General features: G+C 37.7%; 1 protein-coding gene across 2 annotated transcripts in view; it reads right to left on the reverse strand.

Moving 5' to 3' along the window:
- The window catches only part of SPDYA (speedy/RINGO cell cycle regulator family member A), a 33,695-nt gene extending 15,808 nt beyond the window's left edge, over nucleotides 1-17,887 (reverse strand). The window contains exons 1-6 of one of the 2 annotated variants that reach the window (XM_067703357.1): nucleotides 17,737-17,887; nucleotides 15,085-15,166; nucleotides 13,663-13,915; nucleotides 11,585-11,643; nucleotides 9,133-9,218; nucleotides 4,458-4,629 (exon numbers count right to left, since the gene is read on the reverse strand). In XM_067703357.1, coding sequence (XP_067559458.1) covers nucleotides 4,458-4,629; nucleotides 9,133-9,218; nucleotides 11,585-11,643; nucleotides 13,663-13,915; nucleotides 15,085-15,102 — 588 coding nt within the window. In that variant the 5' untranslated portion in view covers nucleotides 15,103-15,166; nucleotides 17,737-17,887. The remainder of the gene's footprint in view (nucleotides 1-4,457; nucleotides 4,630-9,132; nucleotides 9,219-11,584; nucleotides 11,644-13,662; nucleotides 13,916-15,084; nucleotides 15,167-17,736) is intronic. The other variant, XM_067703358.1, reaches the window with a different exon arrangement.
- Between the last annotated feature and the right edge of the window lie 5,587 nt (nucleotides 17,888-23,474).

A 23,474-nucleotide genomic window follows, 5' to 3' on the forward strand; every position in this document is an offset into this window, starting at 1 on the left:
CCTCTCACTGTTGTGGCCTCTCCCATTGCGGAGCACAGGCTCCGGACGCACAGGTTCAGCGTCCATGGCTCACAGGCCCAGCTGCTCCACGGCATGTGGGATCTTCCCGGACCGGGGCATGAACCCGTGTCCCCTGCATCGGCAGGCGGACTCTCAACCACTGCGCCACCAGGGAAGCCCCAGATGTACCTTTTTATGCATGTAACCTATTCTGCCGAAAGCCCCCTCTGGACAGGAATAGTTTCTCATACACCGCTTTCAAATGCCTTCTCCACAATATTATGCAGTCATTAAATATTTTTTAATGATAGATGAAAATATTTAAGAATTAGAGGCCACTAACATTAGGAGCCTTCAGCAATATGATTTTTGTAGGAATCCTATATAGCAAAGTCTAGTGAAAAGAGCAGAGGGAAATATGAAGTAAAGGGCACAATATAGAAGATTTGGTACTGTTCTTTCTGCAATAAGCTAGACATCGTAGTCTCTCCACATGTTAACCCACCTAGAAAAATGCATGCACACTTACCTATTATGCTATTTAATTCCTGAGATAGCATAATAGATATAAGTGCACTTTCTAAACTAACCAACATAAGAGATGGAGGCTAGATGTCAGAGAAAACAGAACACTGGGAAGCCATTAGATGTGAAGTCAAGTTCTGGCTCTGCCACTTAACTGATATATGATCTTGAGTAAATCTCAACCTCCTTGGTCCTCACAAGTATTTTTGTAAGGATAAGAAGATAATTTATATGAAAATATAAATTTGTAAAGCACAATGCAAGTGTATAGTATAATTACTGTAAGCCAGTTTGTGGCTACTATCATAACTTGAGTTTATTTTAGGATATGTGACTAAAAAATGGGTTGACAGTATGCCAGTACTGGACTCTTAATAACAAATGCATAGAAAACTAAATTTCTAACAGCATGTCTTGCTACTATAATGCAGCAAACTTCAGGGCAAGGATGATGTAATACTTCTTTATAATAAACCTCCACAACACTGAACTTACTGTCTTACTCATAAATTAGCTGTTAAATGAATACTTAAGAGAACAGGATAAAATCTACTAGGTAATTTCTTTTTCTGTACACCAATATGATTCAAATGTACCTGGTTGGAACAATCAAAAAAAAAAGATCTTATCTTTATCTAGCTTATCTATCTGGATAAGGGTCAGTGCTAGGTGAGCTCGGTAAAGAATTATTTTTTGGAGGGCTTCCTTGGTGGCGCAGTGGTTGAGAATCTGCCTGCTAATGCAGGGGACACGGGTTCGAGCCCTGGTCTGGGAGGATCCCACATGCCGCGGAGCAACTAGGCCTATGAGCCACAAGTACTGAGCCTGCGCGTCTGGAGCCTGTGCTCCACAAGAGAGGCCGCGATAGTGAGAGGCCCGTGCACCACGATGAAGAGTGGCCCCCGCTTGCCACAACTAGAGGAAGCCTTCGCACAGAAACGAAGACCTAACACAGCAAAAATAAATAAATTAATAAATTCCTACCCCCAACATCCAAAAAATAATTGTTTTTTTAAATTTTATTGATTTTTGGCTGCATTGTTGCTGCACACGGGCTTTCTCTAGTTGCGGCGAGTGGGGGCTACTCTTCGTTGTGGTGCACAGGCTTCTCATTGCGGTGGCTTCTCTTTGCTGCAGAGCACGGGCTCTAGGCATGCGGGCTTCAGTAGTTGTGGCACATGGGCTTAGTTGCTCCGCGGCATGTGGGATCTTCCCAGACTAGGGCTCGAACCCATGTCCCCCACATTGGCAGGCGGATTCTTAACCGCTGCACCACCAGGGAAGCCCAAGAATTGTTTTATAGTTTTGTTTATTTAAAAAAAGTTTTTAATCAAGTATAGTTGATATACAATGTTTCAGGTGTACAGCAAAGTGATTCAGTTATATATTTTTTCAGATTCTCTTCCATTATTGGTTACTACAAGATATTGAATATAGTTCCCTGTGCTATACATTAGGTCCTTGTTGTTGTTTGTCTTCACAGATAAGAAGGTATGAAAAAGAATCAGAAGCTTTAAGTTCCATTCATTCTGTCAGTCAGCTATATTTACTGAGCGCCTACAAGTCAGGCACTGTTACTGCATTCCTCTCTCCCTTCATCCCTAGGCAACCACTTTGTCACTTTGGATTATATATTCTTTACAGTTGATATAAATGAAACCATACAATATGTGGTCCTTTGGGGACTGGCTTCTTTCATTTAGCATAATGTTTTCAGGGTTCATCCACTTTGTAACATGTATCAGTACTTTATTCCTTTTAATTGTCAAGTAATATATCATTGTATAGATATTTTGTCGATCCATTAATTAGCTGCTGGACATTTCGACTGTTTTCACAACTATTGACTATTATGAATAAGGCTGCTTGCTATGAACATTCATGCACAAGTTTTTGTGTGGACATAGTTTTCATTTCTGTTGAGTATAAAACTAGGAGTGGAATTGCTGGGTCACATGGTAACTCTGTTTAGCATTTTGAGGAAATGCCAGACTGTTTTCCAAAGCAACTACATGATTTTACAATCCCACCAGAAGTGTATAAGGATTCCAATTTCTCCACATCCTTACCAATACTTGTTATTGTCTTCTTTAAAAAAAAATTATAGTCATCCTAGTGGGTATAAAGTGATATCTCCTTGTGTTTTTGAGTTTGCCATTTTTCTGATGGCTAATGATGTTGAGCATCTTTTCATGTGCTTTTATGCCCATCTGAATATCTTTTTTGAAGAAATACATATTCAGATCCTTTGCCCTTTAAAAAATTGGGTTGTCTCTTTAATACTGAGTTGTAAGAGCTGTTTATATATTTTAGATATAAGTGCCTTATAAAACAGATGATTTGCAAAATTTTTCTTCCAGTTTGTGGGTTGTCTCTTCACTTTCTTAATGGTGTCCTTTGAAGAACAAAAGTTTAAAATTTTGCTGATGTCCATTTTATCTATATTTCCTATTCTTGCTTGTGCTTCTGGTATTATATCTAAGAAACCTAATCCAAGGTCATGAAGATGTAACCCCTATGTTTTAAGATTTTTATAGTTTTTAGCTCTGAAGTCTCCCCTCAGGTCTGACACTAATCCATTAATTGGTTCCTTTGGCCTGTAGTCATTAAACTAGATATTACTTCATTTTTTTTTTTTTTTTTGGCTGCGTTGGGTCTTCGTTGCTGCACGCGGGCTTTCTCTAGTTGCAGCGAGTGGGGACTACTCTTCTTTGCGGTGCGCGGGCTTCTCATTGCGGTGGCTTCTCTTGTTGCGGAGCACGGGCTCTAGGTGCGCAGGCTTCAATAGTTGCAGCATGCAGGCTCGGTAGTTGTGGCTACATGGGCCCTAGAGCACGCAGACTTCAGTAGTTGTAGCGTGTGGGCTCGGTAGTTGTGGCTCGTGGGCTCTAGAGCAGAGGTCCCCAACCTTTTTGGCACCAGGCACTGGTTTCATGGAAGACGATTTTTCCACTGGTGGGGGTGGATGGTTCAGGTGGTAATGCGAGCAATGGGGAGCGGCAGACAAAGCTTCGCTCACTCCCCCACTGCTCACTTACTGCTGTGTTGCTCAGTTCCTAACATGCTGTGGACCAGTACCAGGGGTTGGCGACCCCTGCTCTAGAGCGCAGGCTCAGTAGTTGTGGCGCATGGGCTTAGTTGCTCCACAGCATGTGGGTTCTTCCCGGACCAGGTATTGAACCTGTGTCCCCTGCATTGGCAGGCGGATTCTTAACCACTGCGCCACCAGGGAAGTCCCATATGACTTCATTTAATTACAGCATTATCTAGCCCACATTTACCAAACTTATTTGAACTAGTACTGGCTTATAGTGATCATTGCCTTCCATTTAATTTTCTACTCCAAATTTTTTTAGTTTGAAACATTAACTTTCTTTACTGAAAACCAGAACATTAGATAAAATAATCTTTTAACTTTTAGTGTCTTTCTGCTTTATATTAATAGAATCTGGCATCAAGGAAACTTTATGTATGCTTTATGAAAAGAGGTATAGTTTTTAAACTTATTTTATACCATGTAGTTCACATTTAACCTTGGGAACTTGAAATTTTGATACTTCAACAGAAATTATTTAATGGAAATTATTATTCAGCTCCAATGTTATTACCATGATGTATTTTGGAATGTGCATGCTATTCTTTCCCAATATACTGGTGATCTTTTTAGAGAAACACTCTAAAATAAAAATACTTTCTACAGAACTAGGCAGCTCTGAAAAACAGAAATGACAATTTTTAATTATTGTGGTATAAAATTAAAACATCAACATTGTAATATAAAAGTTGTACTCATGTTAATCATCAAGGTTAATGGTTTACACTTCATATACAAAAAAAAGTGAAACATTAGAAGCACATTAAAAAACATAAAAGGAAAACTACATAAAGAGAAGACAGAGATTATATATATAAAACGCATGTAAAAATCTTACCTCCTCACAGCATCGCCGGCTTACAATAGCCCTATAGTCAATTCTATCCCAGAGTTTGTCCCTTAACTTTAAGAAATCAGGGAATAATTTTCTCCAGTTTTTCCCTAAAGCCCATGGAAAAATTTCATATTTGGATTCTTCTTCATCTTCTTCAACTGTATTGGCCAGATACCTAGCAAAGAAGACCAACAACTCAAAAAAGAAATGGGTAAAGGACAGGAACAGACAGTTCACACACACACACACACACCCCAACTTGTTTATAAACACATAATAGATGTTCAACCTTATGCATGATTAAAGAAAGGTAGGTCAAAAATAGAGATACAGTGAATTTTACCTTGTTGAGTTCTGGATACTTTTATATTCCTATCAATCTTGAGCTTTGCTCTGGGATGCAGTTATATGGAAATGGTCTGATCCTTTCAAGTCTTGCTTTCATGATTTGTTAGGTGGATCTGGAGCAATGTTCAGTCTAGGGCTAATTTCTCCCCACTAAGGCAAGACGTTCCTGAGTACTGTACTCAGTACTGAATTACTCAGTGTGAATTATAAGTTTTTTCAGTCTGGCTGGTGGGAACAGGCACTATTTCCAGCCCTGGGTGGATGTTAGTCACTGTGTTCCCTCTATTCTTACGGTCTTTCCCTACACTCAAATACCTGAGGGGGAATCAGGCGTGCATAAAAGCAGGAAAACCGGACAGATGAGAAGAATCATCAGTCAATCAAAACTGACCCACATGATAGAAGTAACAGACAAGGATACTAAAACAGTTATAATTATTCCAAATGTTCAAAAAGATTAGACACATTGAAAGTATACCTCTAGAGATGAAAACTATGTGTACAATGAAAACTACATTGAGTGGGGTTAACAGCAGATTAAATTTTGCAGAGGAAAAGAATTGTGCATTGAAGACATAGCAATATAAACTATCTAAAATGAAACACAGAAAAAAGGAAACAAAAATAATGAACAGAGCATCAATAAGCTGCGAGACAACTTTAAGCAGCCTAATAAAGGTGAAATTGCAATCCCTAAAGGGTGGTGGCTGGACAGAAAAAACATTTGAAGAAATAATGACTGAAAATTTTCAAAATTTGATGAAAACTATAAACCCACAAAGAATCTCAGTGAACTCCAAAGCACAAAACATGAAGAAAATTATACTAAGGCATATCATAATTAATTACTTAGGACCAGTAATAAAGAGAAAATCTTAAAAGCAGTCAGAGAAAAAAAATAAGACATGTTAGATAACACAGGAACAGAGATAAGGATGGAGCAGATTTCCCACTGGAAACAATGCAAGCTCCATAGATGACTTTCTAAGAAAAACAGGCGACTCACAATAAAAAAAAATTACAAAACATACAAGGGAACAAGGCACCATGAACAGAAACAGTCCCTGAAGTGTGAAGATACTGGAATTAAGAGACAAACACCCAAGAAAAGGGGGTCTTAAAAGCAATCAGAAAGGAAGGCAAATGATCCCAAGTGGAAGGTTTGAGATGCAAGAAGGAATAGTAATCAAAGATATATAGATATATGGGCAAATCTAAACAAATGTTGAATTTATAAAACAACAATAATAATGTCTAACATTTTGGAGGGCATCAGGTAGAACAAATAGAATTGCAAAACAAGAGAAAAGAAGTTGGGAAGAGTGATTAGAGTTAAAATGCTTAAGGGTCTTGTAATTAAAAATAACTAGGGCAATTGCTAAAAGAATATAGAATGTAAGATTTCCAAACATGTAGAGGAAAAAAAGGTGTCAAAAGTAAAAATATTAAAATCTCAATCAAAAATAAGATTAAAATGGAGGGGAAAGAAGAAAGAAAAAAATGGGACATACACAAAATACACAACAAGATGGTAGGAAAAAATGCAAATATATAAGAAACAATAGAATATTATTCTGCAGTGAAAATGAAATGAACTATAGCTACATGTATCAATAGAAATGAATCTCAAAATAATATTATAAAGCAAAAGAAGAAAGTTACAGAAGAATGATAATGGTAATTATGGTGTATAATTATTTTATTATATAGCCCCCAAATAGGAATAACCAAATAATATATTATTTAGAGGTATATACATAGAATAAAGAAAAGTAAGAAAATGATTACTTGTGGAAGGGAGGGGGCTCTAATTGGGAAACTGTGTGCTGTGAGTTTCTAAGATTTTGGCAATGTTCTATTCTTGAGTCATGGGTACATGAGTATTTGTTTTGCTTCTATTCTTTTACACACACATACGTATACATTCCATATACTCTTTTGTAAATATTTCACATTAAAAAAATTTTAAAGGCACAGAAGTGTATAGTACATCTCTATTCATGTAATATACACACTGGTTCATATATAGAAAATTATTCTAGACACATACATATGAAACTGTTAACTGTCCTTGAGGAGGGAGGTCAAGGTCTTGAGATATGAGGAAGACTTACTTTTTTTTTTTTTTTTTTTTTTTTTGCGGTAGGCAGACCTTTCACTGTTGTGGCCTCTCCCGTTGCGGAGCACAGGCTCCGGACGCGCAGGCTCAGCGGCCATGGCTCACGGGCCCAGCCACTCCGCAGCATGTGGGATCTTCCCGGACCGGGGCACGAACCCACGCCCCCTGCATCGGCAGGCGGACTTTCAACCACCGCGCCACCAGGGAAGCCCCCAAGACTTACTTTTAATTGTATACCCTCCTATATATATTTTTTAACCATGTGCATATTCATATTTAGTTACATTAATATAAAATGAGTACGTACATATTTTTATCCTCCCTTAAAATAACTATTTTAATATTACCTTATATTACATTATATATATATATATTACCTTATTATAAAGCACCTCATTGTTAAACCCATTCAGTTATATGAGTCAAATCATGTCCTTTGTGAAATTACATAAAGTAATTTCTCACTTAAGTATCCCTGAGAGTTCTTAGTAAACTGTAGATAGAGCTGGAGGTTGGCCCCTTTCATGCTTGCAGATTAATGAAAAATCTATAATGGACTATGGTACTCCAGTATCAGGACCACATTATTATTCTATTCTATATTAACAATTTTTCAGCCTCAAGGTAATGAAATATCTGTCTCTTACACATGTAAGTTGTCTTCTAATTTGAAATAGATTTTTCTTGGAGCAGAGTCCATTTCTTTTGCATAGGGTTAATTATGTTTATTCAAATAAAGAATTAAGAACCTCCTATGTCAGCCACTGAAGTATGCAAAAAAAGTAAGATACACATTCCTTGCCCTTAAGGAGTCTACAGTCAAGTAGAAAAGGCAATCAAGTATGAAATAAATACATAACTGAAAGAGGATATAGGAAAATGATAATAGAAATTCAGAGTGTTATAAGAATATATAGAAAGGAAAAGGAGTTGAGTTAGAACTGTGGCTGAGAAAATATTTAATGAGAACTATTGAGTGAGGTTATATCAAAAGAATGATTAGATATAAAAATGTAAATTATAATTCATGTTACTTTTCATATGGAGCTTATAATACAACATGCAACGCAACCTGACATGCTACTACACAGTGTAAGCTAACACAGTGCTTTGCTGGTAATAACATTACAAAACTTGTCAAATCCAATTTGGGGCATCTGGTAAGATTTAAATAAAGTTTCTTTTGGTTTGTTTTCAATTTTCACGTGAGAAAAAAAACTATAAAATAGATATTGCATCAACATACAGATATAATACTAAGAGACACGTAAACAGCAGCTTAGTGTTAAATGGCTGAATTTGGCCATTGGCAAGTCACACCTGAATTTGCTGATTAACTTTTGTGACCTTGGAAAGTACTTAATCTTCCTCAGTTTCAATTTCCCCATCTGTAAAATGGAGATAATTAAAAAAATGTATCTTATAGGGAAGATTAGATGAGTTTATAGAAAACATTTTTGTGGTACCTTGCACATATCAATATTAGCTAGTACTATTATATTCCCCCCATTTAGCAATCATCAACTCAAATTTTATATTGAGTTCATATTTTCCTATGCATGGGGAAATGTGTCTGCTGAAAACATGCAGAGATAATTTCTTCTAGTCCTATTTCTTGAATCACTCTTTGATTCTGAATTAAACAGACTTTAAATAAATTCTTCAGTGCTAACGGTTGTTGTGGTATTCAATTTAAATATTTTTATATGTAGTTCCCTAGTTAGGTACTTAAAATTATATTCATATATTCCAAACTGCAGCATTATATCCAGGTACTAGGTAGAAAAGGTTTTGATATTGAGATGTCTAGAGCATTTTCCACAAGCTGTTCAGTGTAAAAGGGCAATAATGATAATTTTTACTATACATTACATTTCAAAGAGAATATTCTGGCTTTTAAAAAAACCTCTAAGTCCAAAAGAGGAAAATTTGGGATAATTTATGTGGAACACTATATAAATTATGGAAATGTGAAAGGTACAATACAAACTCAAGTGGAATACTGAATAATAAATGTTAGGCATATGGCAGGATAAGACCAGTGAAAAGAACATAAGAATATCCTATTAAAGTAAAAAAACATATAGCTTTTAAACAGGAAGGCCTATTCAAAGATATACATCAGGTTTTAAACAGCCTCTATTTTAAATAAGGTATTGTATATATTATAAATAACTAGCACAAAAATCACTTAGTAGAAAGCATACTTACAGAGCAATAAAGAAATTTATCCTGGTATGCTCATTTATAGTAAATTTAGCTCTCTTGAAATAAACAAAGGTCATAGCCAAAAGATACTATAGGGAAAAAAGTTAAAAGTTAATATTAATGTTTTGCTTTCATAGTAAAACTGCTTTAAAATAGTTATGTTTATAAGCTAAAATAAAGCATTATTTATCCTTATTATAGAATTAGCTATTTATTTGAGTCCTTATTTTTTGGCTTTCTTTAATCCATATGAACAGTGAGAAATAGTTCTGGGTCATTTATGATTAAATTATAATTTTATAATTATAATTTTAACCTCTAAATTTTATTATTGCCATCTATTCAGACCTATAGAGAAGCTGAAATAATAATCAAGTGAATAACCACACATCCTTCACCTAGATTCACCAATTGTTTTTCTGTTGCCACACTGGCTTGATGTATGTGTATATGCAAAAATTTTTCCCCTCAACCCTTTGAGTTAGTTGCAGACATCCATACTCACTTTTGAAAATAATTTTTGAAAAATAACTTCTAACCAGAAATTAGAACAACATGGCTCTATTTTCACTGGAATAAAAGTGTTTTAAATGTACTATTAGGAAGACATATGTCTAGCCTGCTATTAGGACCCATGCCAGGTTCTGCCTGTTCTGCAAGTTAAAAACAAGTTATGATACTGATATATTGATAATAGACTCCCTTTCATAAAATGCCTAATTCATGCTACCTTCACAGGTTTGGCCACAAAGGTGATTCCAAATTTTCAAGGTAACTTTCAGTAGAGGATTCTTGATATATTGAGTGTTAAGATACAGTACTCCTGGCTACTTTAAAGGCACTGCCCCCTGCTGTCCAACAACTTTAATTACTGTAAGGTGCTTAAATTTGTAAAATTTAAAACTTTAGAACTCCACATGAACTGGATATTTTACATTAAGGCATTACTGTCAATTTTTAAAAGCATCAGTGACACTGATTATGTTTAAAAAGATCTCACCTTTTAGAAGTACATCTTTAAATATTTATGGATAAAATGTTAGGATGTCTGGGATTTGCTTCAAAATAATCCACGTTTGGGGAGAGAGATTAGAAGAAATAAGAATGGCCATGAGTTGATCATTGTTTTAGCTGGATGACAGGCACATGGAGGGTCTTTGTTCTATTCTCTCTACTATAAGTTGTATGTTTGAAATTTTCTAAAAATTTTCAAAATTTAAAAAACCCTCTGATTTTATTTTTATCTTAAGCTTAAAATAAGAGTTCACATCAATATGAAATTAGTGGGTATTTAATCATGAGCTAGTCTTCTGTTCATTCCCTTTTCTGTTGGTTGGCACATTATTTATTTATTTTTGGTTGCTTTGGGTCTTCGTTGCTGCATGCCGGCTTTCTCTAGTTGCAGCGTGGGGGGGGCTACTCCTCGTTGTGGTGCGCGGGCCTCTCACTGCGGTGGCCCCTCCCGTTGCAGAGCACGGGCTCCAGGCATGCAGGCCTCAGCAGTTGCAGCATGCAGGCTCAGTAGTTGTGTCTCGCGGGCTCCAGAGCGCAGGCCCAGCAGTTGTGGCACATGGGCGCAGATGCTCCACAGCATGTGGGATCTTCCCGGACCAGGGATCAAACCCATGTCTCCTGCATTGGCAGGCGATTCTTAACCACTGTGGCACCAGGGAAGTCCCATAGCATGTTATTTTAAATGTAATACGAAGTCATGCTGAATTTTCTGATATGACTAACTGGTCTAAGATGACATTTATAAAGCTGAAATTCTAACTGATCAGCTAAACCTAAATAGTATAGAAACATCACAATCCCTAGTATATAAGTCAGCATCATGATGTTCTTTTATGAAACACTGATTCCTAAATAAAGAACATGATAAACTAATTTTACTCTACAAGATTATTGGGATTTGTTTTATCTAAATTATCTACAAAATATTAAAATGTGTAACAGACTGCCTTAGTGGAATGAATCTCAGATATTATTACCTGATAAAAAGTAATAATTCTGATCAAAACATATTAAGCCTAATATAGCCAATATTTTATAACTATAAATGGAGTATAACCTTTAAAAATTTTGAATCATTATAGTGTACACCTATAACTGATATACATCAACTAAATTTCAATTAAAAAAAAACCCAAAACAGAACAAAAAAACCCCCAACCACCCAAACAAAGAACATATTAAGTCTATATTGATTCTTGTTTTAAATCAAACAGATATGGGTTTAAGGTCATTTAATCAATAATATTTCACAATGCCTCAAGTATAGATAGAATGAATCTATGTTGTATGCTAATGGATTCCACTTTGAAGGAGCAATGTAGGCTAGTTCTTTTCCTAACCTTAATTAATAAGATAGAAAATCCTAATAAGGTTCATTAAAGTCCTGATAGCCTAGTAACATAATAATGCTGGTTAATGATTATACTGTTAACAAATTTACCTTGTCTGCAATTTTACAGCAGCAGTCCATCCACAAGAAATCTTGAATTAAGTCGTCATCTACAACAAAAGATAGCTATGACTTGTCTTTTGAAAACAGGTGGTTTCCTTTTGAAGAATTAACTTTTACATAAGACGATGACAAATGATGCTTAGAAATCAAACAAAAATGGCAGGACCAGGGTTGTCCAAGGTGTAGTTTTCAGTTCTTTAGCGTGTTTGCCATTGCAAGCGCTGTACAAAAAGCTACTGCTTTATTCTTTGGCTTCCCATCTGATTTGCCTTAATATATAGCCCAGACTGCAGGAAGAATGATAGAACTGTTTGATTTATTGAATATTTCTATAGCTCTTTTAGAAATATGTCTTGGGTAGCTCTAGATGAGCCTTTGTTGTTTTCCAAAATCAATCTTTAACAGGTGGAAATGGAATCTGATAAAAGATAAGTCTTTAAGACATAATGACTCAATGAATACTCTGTTTTCTAAATATGTTTTACTTTTTTTTTTTTTTTAACTACTTTCTCCTTTTAGGTACGGGGTATTTTTAGTTTTGAGTTTTCTCTTCTCCTACTTATCTCTGTCCAATTATCTATTATCCAAATACACATGAAAATATCTATGTAAAGGAGATTCATAATTCATTAGTTATTTATAACTAACATTTAATTTTGGAAAAAACTGAGTATGACAAAAAGATCAACAAACATACTGTTAAAAAATGAATAACATCCAAAAAATAGGTCAGAAACACTCATTTCAATTTTAAAAGGCTAAAATATATAATCCCAAAATATATGGGTAGCTGTCAGAATATAATTTGAGAAAGATCTACTTTTTTCCATTTCCCCCTGCATTTTAAGTTAAATAAGCATAACTTCTTGTTATATCCTAGAAATATCATCAATGTAGTCAAATAAATGGAAAGTTCCAAGTATAAGTACTGCTTTTTTAAGAATAATTAATTTCTGCCTTGTTAATTCCATTTCTATTTCTTAAATTACCTAAAATGGTAAAGCCATGTATTTTCTCCTATTTCTCACATTCAGTTACAAATAATAATAAAGTTTGTGGGTAATAACTTCACTCTACTCTTAATAAAGAGAGAGGGAAACTTTTATTAACAGCATTCTAGATCCTGACAAGGAACATCTTTATAGTTCAACATTTTCTACCTGTATTATTTACATTTTGTCTTCTATTATCTTATTTTGCTTTTCTTTAAATCTTAACCAGCTTGCCCTCCTTTTTTTTTTAAAGATTTCTGTCCTCTCAGCAGGGCAAACACTCTTGTCCCCAACTCTCTCCTCCTTTATGCATATGCTTTCCTCTATAAGCAAGGAAGGCTGTTACCTGGATCTACCAGACAGTGATAGCTACTTGATTTGATTCAGTCCCGCAGATACTTACCAGAATCCATCTATCCAACCCTTTATTCCGTCTACCTTACTGCCTTACCTCAAAAAACAAAAACCAATCCTCTTTCTTGGCCAGCAGAAGTACTATAAAGAAGTTTCTTTTTGGCTATGTTTAAGAGGCTTATTAGCAAAGTAGCACTGTTTCATGATCTGAACAAATTCAAACTCAATTTCATTACATGAGCATGATGATAAAGCATAGTTAATTTTTAATAATATTCCCCAGATATAATACTGAAACTGCTCTAGGTTGACTAACCTTGCCAGTTTGCTCAGTTTCAGCACTGAAAGTCCTGGGAAACCCCTCAGGCCCAGTGACACTGGGTCAGTTGGCTCACCTGAGACTTTATGTAGTATTTATACTTTAGGTCAAACAAAACTCATGCTATGACCTTGAACTGCCCAGAATTTACATTTGACACTTGAATTTAAGTAGTCTAAAAGCTAGATGATGAATTTCTACTCTAAAAGTAATCAAAACAAACAAAAATCCAGCATTGAGGGGGAAAAAAAAAAAGGACTAAGGAAAACAAAAGGCAAATTTGGTTGGAGATAGAAAATCTGACATAGAAAATAACAGTATCCTCTTTATTATAAAAATGATAAAATAGATCTTATATTCTTATTTTTAAGTACTCTATAATTACAATATTTTAAACCTACCAAATAATTTAAAGAAAGCAGTCATTTCCTGACGCTGTATAACTAGACAGGGTCCTTTGGGGCGTTTAGACTTGTCGCTATTATGTGCATTTTTTTCAGATGCTGGCCAACTATCTTTAAAAATAGGACGCTTCAGGTTAATGGGTTTTTTAGGCTGATGTGATCTATTTGACTCTGATTTTACATGTACAGTGACAGTAGGTGGTGTCTCACAACATAGCTGATTATGCCTCATTTTGGTTTCCCACAATTCCTGTAAAAATAAAACACACAGTTATTTATCACACTCTTGTTCACTTCTATATAAAAACAACAGATTGGATGACACTATCAGATGCAGTCACAGGAAATGTTACTGAACTTGCTACTAAAATGTTAGTTATGACAATGACTCACATGAGAAACTGCTTTTAGAATTTAGTACCAAGAAAAGCTATGCTTCCTTTGGGTAACTGATATGCCTTCTCTTCCCAAATAATAAGATCCTGCATACTATTTTGCTTTGACTACTAAGGAACTCAAAACCAAATTTTAAATTATAGAAACTATGCTGAGTTTATAATCTATTTGTGGTATTCCTTTTTCCTGATAATTTTTATTCTGCTTGTATTGACAATTTTATCATATTATTATGTCAGTCAAAGTTTTTATACAATAAGGCAAACTACTTCCAGAACTAAATTATTATCAACATCAATTATTATATTAAAAAGCAATCTCACACACAAAAAAGCATATTTTCTAACTGGTTAATTCCTTGATATGTCATAAAACTCACTGATTCAACAAGCATTGATTGTTATTTATTGAAAAGTTAAATACAATTCTAGCAAAGAAATGCATGGTATAAAGTGCATTGAGGGATTCTCATAAATTGGTCACTTTAATATCTTCTTTTTTTACCATCTTTATTGGAGTATAATTGCCTTACAGTGGCGTGTTAGTTTCTGCTTTATAACAAAGTGAATCAGCTATACATATACATATATCCCCGTATCTCCTCCCTCTTGCATCTCCCTCCCACCCTCCCTATCCCACCCCTCTAGGTGGTCACAAAGCACCCAGCTGATCTCCCTGTGCTATGTGGCTGCTTCCCACTAGCTATCTATTTTACATTTGGTAGGGTCACTTTAATTTCTAAAGTTGTGAGTGTATGACTATGCTATTTGAGTGGCCAATTACCAGTGTGAATGAATGTAAACTGTTATAGACTAATAAAAATTGAAACAAAGTTAATCCATCAATATGTAACAATATGCATAATCATTACCATGTTTGGTGGTAATTAGTTCACGTGATTACTAGTTAGCATTACTTTTACGGTCAAAGTACTTAATAGGGTAATAGGAAATGTAGTTATGAATAGCCAAAGCAGGAAACTACTCTAAGACCCTAATGAGAACCTCTGAATCCATAACTCACAGTGACCCAGGCAGCCATGCCTCCCTTGATGTTCAAGGAGTCAGGTACAGATTCTCCTTCCTGACCCTCAGCAACTTCCCTGCTGAAGGAAGGAATGGAAAATAAGATTGGATATAGTGGGGCTAGATCAGCACTGTCCAATATAATGTGAGTCACTTTATATTTCTAAAGCCACATTTAAAAAGTACAAATAAGCAAGTGAATTTAATTTTAGGAATGTATTTTATGTAACCTAGTATATCCAAAATATCATTTTAACATGTAATCAATATAAAAACTAATGAGATACTTTACATTCTTTTTTTCATACTAAGTCTTTGAAATCTGGTGTTTACACTTACAGTGTATCTCAATTTTGGATGCTAAATTTCTAACAGTTAAAGTGAAATGTAGTCTTACCAAAACAATGATGTGGTACATAAGGGAAAAATATTTTACACTCCTTCAGTATTTAATTTTAAATTAAATAAAAGTAAAAATTCAATTCTTCAGTTGCAGTAAAAATTCTTCAGTTGCACCAGCCACATTTCAACTGCTCAACAACCACATATTAGACAGTACAGGGCTAGATTATGAAGAACTAGGCAGAGTAAATTATATTAAATTAATTCTATAATCGCTTCTCCTCCCTCTATTTTGCTTCCCTCCTCTCCTCTCATCTTTCTTCCTAGATCCTAAGGTCCAAGCAAATCGAAGGCAATTATGGAGTTGAGGGTGGGGGAGTGCTACAAACTCCATAGAAAAAGGAATGGGTGATTAATTGTGCCTTGAGACTTGTGTTAAGAACGTTTTGCTACTTCCTGCCCGCCTCATCTGGGAGACAGCTGGAGGTCTCATCTGCATCTTTTTTTTTTCCCCCTCAAAGAAAGAGCAACCTTACAAATCTAGATGGAAAAAACTAAATAGTCAGGATTCTCACATTGGGGTGTGGGGGCAGGCTTGGGGGAGTGCGGGACAGATGTGCCAGAATATAGAATGGTTGTGGCATATCTCCCAGGATGTCAGTTTTACTTAACGTTACTTAATATTAAGTAACTTAAAAGCGTTGCTTTGTTAAAACAACCTTGGATATATCATGAAATAGAATGCAAATGTTCTATCAATCAAAAAAATAAATATGTTTTACACTATTCTGCTTCATATAAAATTTGAGAAAACAGAAAGAGGAGGAAATTCCTCAAATAGAGATTCACTGAGATTAATAACCAAACACTGGCAGGAGGGTTATGGAGAAGGACCTTAAGGAGAGAAGCTATCAATGCAACATTTTGGTCAAATTCCAACTTGAGGTAACTTCTATTTTTGCTCTTCATTTAGACATACTAAAAGAATGACAACAGTCAAATTATTAGTAGTATTTTTTAAGTTTGGCCGGCCACACGGCTTGCCGATCCTATTTCCCCCACCAGGGATCCAACACGGGCCCTGGCAGTGAAAGCAACGATTCCTAACCACTGGACCGCAGGAGAATTCCCAAGAATTTTTTTTTTTTTTAAGACAGAGGATTTTTCAGCACGACAGAAGGCAGAGGGACAGAGCCACCTGAGAATATACGTTAAAATACTGGAGAATAGACCTGGATTAAGACCTGATTCTCACTAGCGATTGGGTCTTAGTCTATTTAACTTCTGGGAGCCTCCATTTTCTCACTTGTGATACTGAGATAATAAAAGCAGCTATTTTTTTTTAGAACCTGGTACATAGTAAGTATTCAATTAAAGTTACTTACTAGGCATTGTTAATAATATTTTGTAGGCTTAGTGAGGAAAGGAACTATATGGATAATGCACAGTGCTGAATGCTTAGCAAAATCTCAATACATGGCAGCACTATTATTGTATCTTTTTTACAGGAAGGGTGTCTTCGAAAGAAAGAAGAGTCCCAATGTGACAGAAAACCAAATTTTACCTCAACTAGTACATGTAATTTAAATGTTAAAATTTTATTGGTAACAGAGACCATAGGTATTTTTTTAATGTGCTCATGATAAAGAATAAAATTTGTAGAGACAGGATCTCAATTTTAACATAGCATGGGTTTATCAGTCTTTAAATGTTAAATTACTTCTAAAGTTTATTTATTTTTTAATAGAAGCTAGTTGGCCTCCAGTCGTACTGGAAATGTAAGAAAGGGACATTAGTAAATTTTGATAAATGGGCCAAGGGAAAAGGCAGGTGGGCGGGCGTGCTGCGGGAAGGCACGAGCTCTTTCCTAAGGGCCTTCCTTCCCGAGGAGGGGAGCGCCCGCTGAGGAAAGGGCACGGCTAGCACTTGGGGACGCATCTCCCCCCAACCCCTTTGTCCCCTCCCCTCCCCCGCCCACTAGTGAGCACGACCAGCTGAGCCAAAGAGCACTGTGCCGGCGAAGCCCGACAAACCCGGCCGAGGAGGGCGCCCCGCCTCCCTCTTTCTACTTCGCCGCCGTCCCCGGCCCCGCGGCCCTGCGCCGGCAGGCGCCGTACGACCGCGACGCCCCTCCTCCCCGCCGGCACCTGAGGCGGGGAACTCACGGGCGGAAGGGGCCAAGACGTCGCCGCTACCTCACACACTGAGGGTGGCGTCGTTGGGGGAGAGAGGGGACGGAGGAACCAGGCACAACCAAAACTGGAGAGTTGCCGGCGAGGCCCGAAGCCAGGGCGCGAGCGGAGAGTACCTGCGGAAAACCGAGGCTAGTGAGCGGGGGCCGGGCCGGCGGGCAGCCTTCCCCAGACGCCCCAGGCCTCAGACGGTTGCTCTCAGGTTACTCCACCGCGGCACGGCGGGCTCGGAGACCTCCCGCCAACCCGGAGCGAGGCCGGCGCGGGCCAATCAGCGCGCAAAGCCTGTCTCCGGGGGGCGGGGCCAGCCCAAGGCACGCGCGCCTCCCCTCCCACCTCGCGCTGCACGCGCAGCCTCAGCCGCCTGCCCACCTTGTCACGTTACACGGCCTTGCTTTCCCTGCCGGCAAGGTCCTGGTAAAACGCCTCGACACTCCCAGACCAATTCTTGCCTTCTAATGTAACGCCTTACCCTTGGACACTTACCAAAGTCAGGCTTGGATTAGAGCCATTTATCTTCCCTGCTGCGAGATGGAGAGGCCCTGCCGGGCTGGGACGTCGGGTCTTAACTTACCCCTCCTCCACCGCACCGGGCACACACACTGGCAGGAACGCGGTAAACGGAGACGTCAACAGCAGGAGGACGAAGAATCAGAGGTGAACTTCGCAGCAGCAATTGTAAATTACTGCTACGTTAAAATAACTGTAGAAACAGAGGAAGAGACAACCTAAACCAAAAAAGAAAGGTGTGAGCACCGTGGCTCTTTGTGAGAAGGGGTAATGTTATTCTATCCTGTTAAATCTATTGTTCCAAACTAATTTCTTCTACAGGAACCTTTTCTTTTTGACCTGGTGCCTGGGATGTAAGGTGCTTAATAAATGTTTGTTCAATGAATAAGTAAAAGGATTCTTCATAGCTTTTAAATTTTGTACGTGACATCTTTTACTCTTCGCTTCCCTTCTATCTAATGTATAACCTGCTTTTTTCCCCCTGTTAACGTATCATGGCCTTTTTTCATGTTGCTACAGTCTTTCTGAGTATTCTTAACGACTGCATAATAGTCCAGAGTGGATGGACCAAATGTAAATCATTTTGATATTTGCATTGCTTCTAGATTTTTCAGTTACCACAACTATCACACTTAAAAAGCAATTTGGCCTTGCGTATTTGTGGCACTTCCTAGCAATTAGTTCCTCAGTCAGCAGCTCTGAAGAATGAATATTTAGTTCCCTTCTTTCTCGGGCTCTCACACAGCTAGATGATGGCAAAAAATCACCTACATGAAAGAGGACACAATCTGCAAACTCATTTTTCCTTATAAGCATTTTGGATATTTTCCCCATGGCCCTTAAATGGGGGAATGAACCAAGAAGCATAAACTGGTTGTGAAAACCTTAAATACTGATTCTCCTAGGAAAACACTGCTTTGAGCCTCATTCTCTCTTTCCCTGGTGGTTCTCTTTTCCACAAGGTATCAGGGTTTATTGTGATTACTAATTTCCAGCCTTGAGTACACAGAATGTTTACTGAACAATGAATGACTACTACAGGCATACTGCTTTGTTTTATTGTGCTTTGCAGATACTACATTTTTTACGAATTGAAGGTTTATGGCAATCCTGCGTAGAGCAAGTCTATTAGCGCCACTTTTCCAGCAGCATTTTCTCACTTCATGTCTGTCATATTTGGCTAATTCTTGCAACATTACACACATTTTCATTATTATTATATTTGTTATGGTGATCCATGATCAGTGATCTTTGATGTTACTATTGTCATTATTTTGGGGTACCACAAACGGAGGCCATAAAAGCAAACTTAATGCATCTATAAATGTGTGTTTTGATTGCTCCATTAACTGGCCATTCTCTTGTCTCACTCCCTTTCCTCAGGCCTATTCCCTGAGACACAATGAAATTGAAATCAGGCCAATTAGTAACCTTACAGTGGCTCCTAAGGGTTCAAGTGAAAGGAAGAGTTGCATGTCTCTCACTTTAAATCAAAAGTTAGGCCTCGGGCTTCCCTGATAGCGCAGTGGTTGAGAGTCCGCCTGCCGATGCAGGGGACACAGGTTCGTGCCCCGGTCCGGGAAGATCCCACATGCTGCAGAGCGGCTGGGTCCGTGAGCCATGGCCGCTGGGCCTGCGCGTCCGGAGCCTGTGCTCCGCAACGGGAGAGACCACAACAGTGAGAGGTCCGCGTACCGCAAAAAAAAAAAAAAAAAAAAAAAAAAAAAGCTAGGCCTCTTTTCCATAAATGGGATTGCATATAAATTTATAAAAAATGAAATATTTGATATGTACAAGAGAATATTAGTAACATATATGCAAGCTTAGCATAAAACAAAACCTCAAGAAGCCACTGCCCACCCAAAAAGCATGAACCTAAGATCCAAGGAATAGAACATTAAACAATACTGTTGAGATTCTGTATGCTCCTCCTCCTCTCCTTACTTCCCAGCAGAGGTGACTTTTGCTTTTCCCATCCCCCCCTCCCCAACTTACAGGATCTTAGTTCCCCCACCAGGGATTGAAAGTGCCGAGTCCTAGTCACTGGACCGCCAGGGAATTAATTCCCCCATTCCATTTTCTTTTTAGATTTACCGTATTCTTAAACACAAATCTTGTTTGAAAATTTAATACTCTTTGTATTCTTCATAGTTTCAAGATTTAGACACACTAATGAATGACAGTAAATCATTTTCATTCCTGTGTAGGATTATTCTGTAAATATACCATAATGAATCAATGCTTCTGTCAAGTCACTTGTGTTATTTTTTGCTATGAATGCTCTGAGTATTCCCATGCACAGACCTGGTTATCAGCTGCTATGCCTCTGTAAAGCCAAATTAGTTATTTATAGCTTGCACAGGCTCTGATGAGTTGGTGTCTGGTCAGTGCCCGTGTATTAAAGTCAAATATTTTGAATACTACAATACTTCTGTTTATATATGTATGCCCCATGGTGCACTCGTGGTTTTTCCATAAATGCTTTAAAGTGAAACTGATGGGTTTTAGAGTATGCACAGTTTCAACTATACAAGATTATCAATGCTAAACTCATTTCCCAGGTAGTTTTACCAGTTTTAAGTAAGAGTTTCCATTAGTCGACATCTTGCCAATGTCATATTTTCAGTCTTTTTGTGACTAGATTATCTTTTAAGGTGTATTGTAGAGGACAGCTTTATTTTCAGCACCCCTTTTCTAGGAAATGTTCTACTGAACCTCCCAAACCACTTGGGTGTAGAGATAGCAGCTAGATTCATGCAATATCATCTCTCTCCTTCCTCACTCACTGGAGTCATAAGGGCCGGCCCTTGATTCAAGCTGGGCAAAATTCCCTTCCTGGAATTTTGCACTATGACCAAGAATGCAGCCTGGCTGACTGCTCTTTTATATGGTAGAGATAAAGTCTTCAGAAGTATTAGGATAGAACAATAGTTAGATAGAAGGACTTTATAAAATTTCTCTCTAGAATAGTTTTCTCCACTGTACCTCACTTTTTTGCTCATTAATGAAAATATCTTTCTTGATTTCTCCCCATTCTTGCTTCTGCCTATGACATAATCCTTATTTGTTAAAATGAGGCAATAGCCTCTCCACTTTCAAGTTTTGATTCCTGGTTTTAAGTGTTCATATTTACTAGGTGACTTCTGAAACACAAAATGTTACACAAAACGATATCACTTTCCTAAAAATATTCGAAGTGGCTCACAGCAAAGATGACTTTAAGGTCAATAAAACAGAACCTAAATAAACTATAGCAAAGGGGAGGCAAGAAAGTACCCATAAGGATCTTGGAAAGTTTGATTCTGAACAAGAGGCAACTTCCCCAGTGTGCCTGTCAGCAGCTAGCTGAGAAACGTTCCTTCAACTAACTGAACACTGACTTCTCATACTTACTAATATTTTACCAAATAAGGATTACAGGTTTGACAACAAACTATTTTTGCCATATAGACCCAGATCAATTTTCTCCTGAGACTATTCCAGCATTCTTGTACGAGACAAAAAGCAGTTAGATGAAGATAAATAAAAACTGCAACTATATTATTTTTTGCTAATTTCTCCAAAAGGTCACAGTGTCAAAATAGTGGTAGTAATAGTGATTTTTGAAACTCATTTGCCATTCATTAAACCAACATTTGCATACGTACTATGTGCTAGGCACTACTCTAGAAGCTGGAGACACATCAGCGAACAAAAGAGACAAAAAATCTCTGTCCATACATTCTAGTCAAAATTAGACTTATCTAGACCCAAAGGCTTCTAAGGACCAAATGGAACAACTTTTTGAAGGAACGCCCAACATATTAACGGATCAGTACAGCAAATAATTGATTTTCTTTCAAAAATGGAATAGATCACAATTTGTGTTAACCTGTCAGTGAGGATACCCAAATAGTTTAGGATACTCACTTAATAAAAGATTAGGGTACTCCACGAAAAACAGGCTGTACAGTACAGTAATAGAAAGCTGTTTTTTTTTAAACATATTTATTGAGTATATATGGTGTACTGCTATAAAGTGGTGTTTTCTTTTTTAAATTTATTTATTTAATTTATTTTTGGCTGCGTTTGGTCTTTGTTGCTACTTGTGGGCTTTCTCTAGTTGCGGCGAGCACGGGCTACTCTTCGTTGCGGTGTGCGGGCTTCTCATTACAATGGCTTCTCTTGTTGCGGAGCACGGGCTCTAGGCGCATGGGCTTCAGTAGTTGCAGCTCGTGGGCTCTAGATCATAGGCTCAGTAGTTGTGGCACACGAGATTAGTTGTTCCACAGCATGTGGGATCTTCCCGGACCAGGGCTCAAACCCGTGTCCCCTGCATTGGCAGGCGGATTCTTAACCACTGCGCCACCAGGGAAGCCCTATTAAATAGAAAGCTTTTAACCTAGATTTTTGATATTATCAAATTAATTTCAGTGGTGTTACCAGGCCCCAGCTAGAGATGGGCTACAAAAACCTGGGGCAATTATCCCAGGAGACAGGGATTTGTTTCTAAAACTTAAGGCATATACTGCATCACAGATGTGTAACAGAGAATGGGACCCTCGGCCTCACATAAGTTCTTCTGAGGTATTGAAGTAGGTTATTAATTTTTAATTTGGTAAGTTGAGTAGTTTCCTGAGTTCGACCGGAATACGATTTTTCAAGTGATTCCACCCCTTACGCCTGCATTCTCAGGAATCCTTATTACATTAAGAGAGCTAGAGACAGAGCTCATGTTTACCCCAAGAATGGTGGGGTAGGTGTCAGTCTGTTAATAATCTGTTGGTGACAGCATTTTCAGAAACTATGCCAATATCAGTTTTTTAAAAAATATTGTATTCAATTTCTTTTTTTAATGAATTAATTAATTTATTTATGGCTGTGTTGGGTCTTCGTTTCTGTGGGAGGGCTTTCTCTAGTTGCGGCAAGCGGGGGCCACTCCCCATTGCGGTGCGCGGGCCTCTCACTATCGCGGCCTCTCTTGTTGCGGAGCACAGGCTCCAGACGCGCAGGTTCAGCGGTTGTGGCTCACGGGCCTAGCCGCTCCGTAGCATGTGGGATCTTCCCAGACCAGGGCTCGAACCCGTGTCCCCTGCATTGGCAGGCAGATTCTCAACCGCTACGCCACCAGGGAAGCCCCCAGTATCAGTTTGAGAATCACATATTGGAGGCAGTCGGATAAAAAAAGTTTCATCACGCCGGTTTTGTTTCCTCGGCTCTTTTTTCCTAAGAAATACACTAGGAGATTTAAGACTTAAGTTATTCCAGTTAAATGTATTACATACATTAAGGACTCCTCTGGACTACTTCTTTCCTGTTGTACTGTATTCTGTCTTTGTGACTTTGTCAATAATCATGTTTATAC

The sequence above is a fragment of the Pseudorca crassidens genome, chromosome 14 (assembly GCF_039906515.1).
Source record: "Pseudorca crassidens isolate mPseCra1 chromosome 14, mPseCra1.hap1, whole genome shotgun sequence".
NCBI lineage: Eukaryota > Metazoa > Chordata > Mammalia > Artiodactyla > Delphinidae > Pseudorca > Pseudorca crassidens.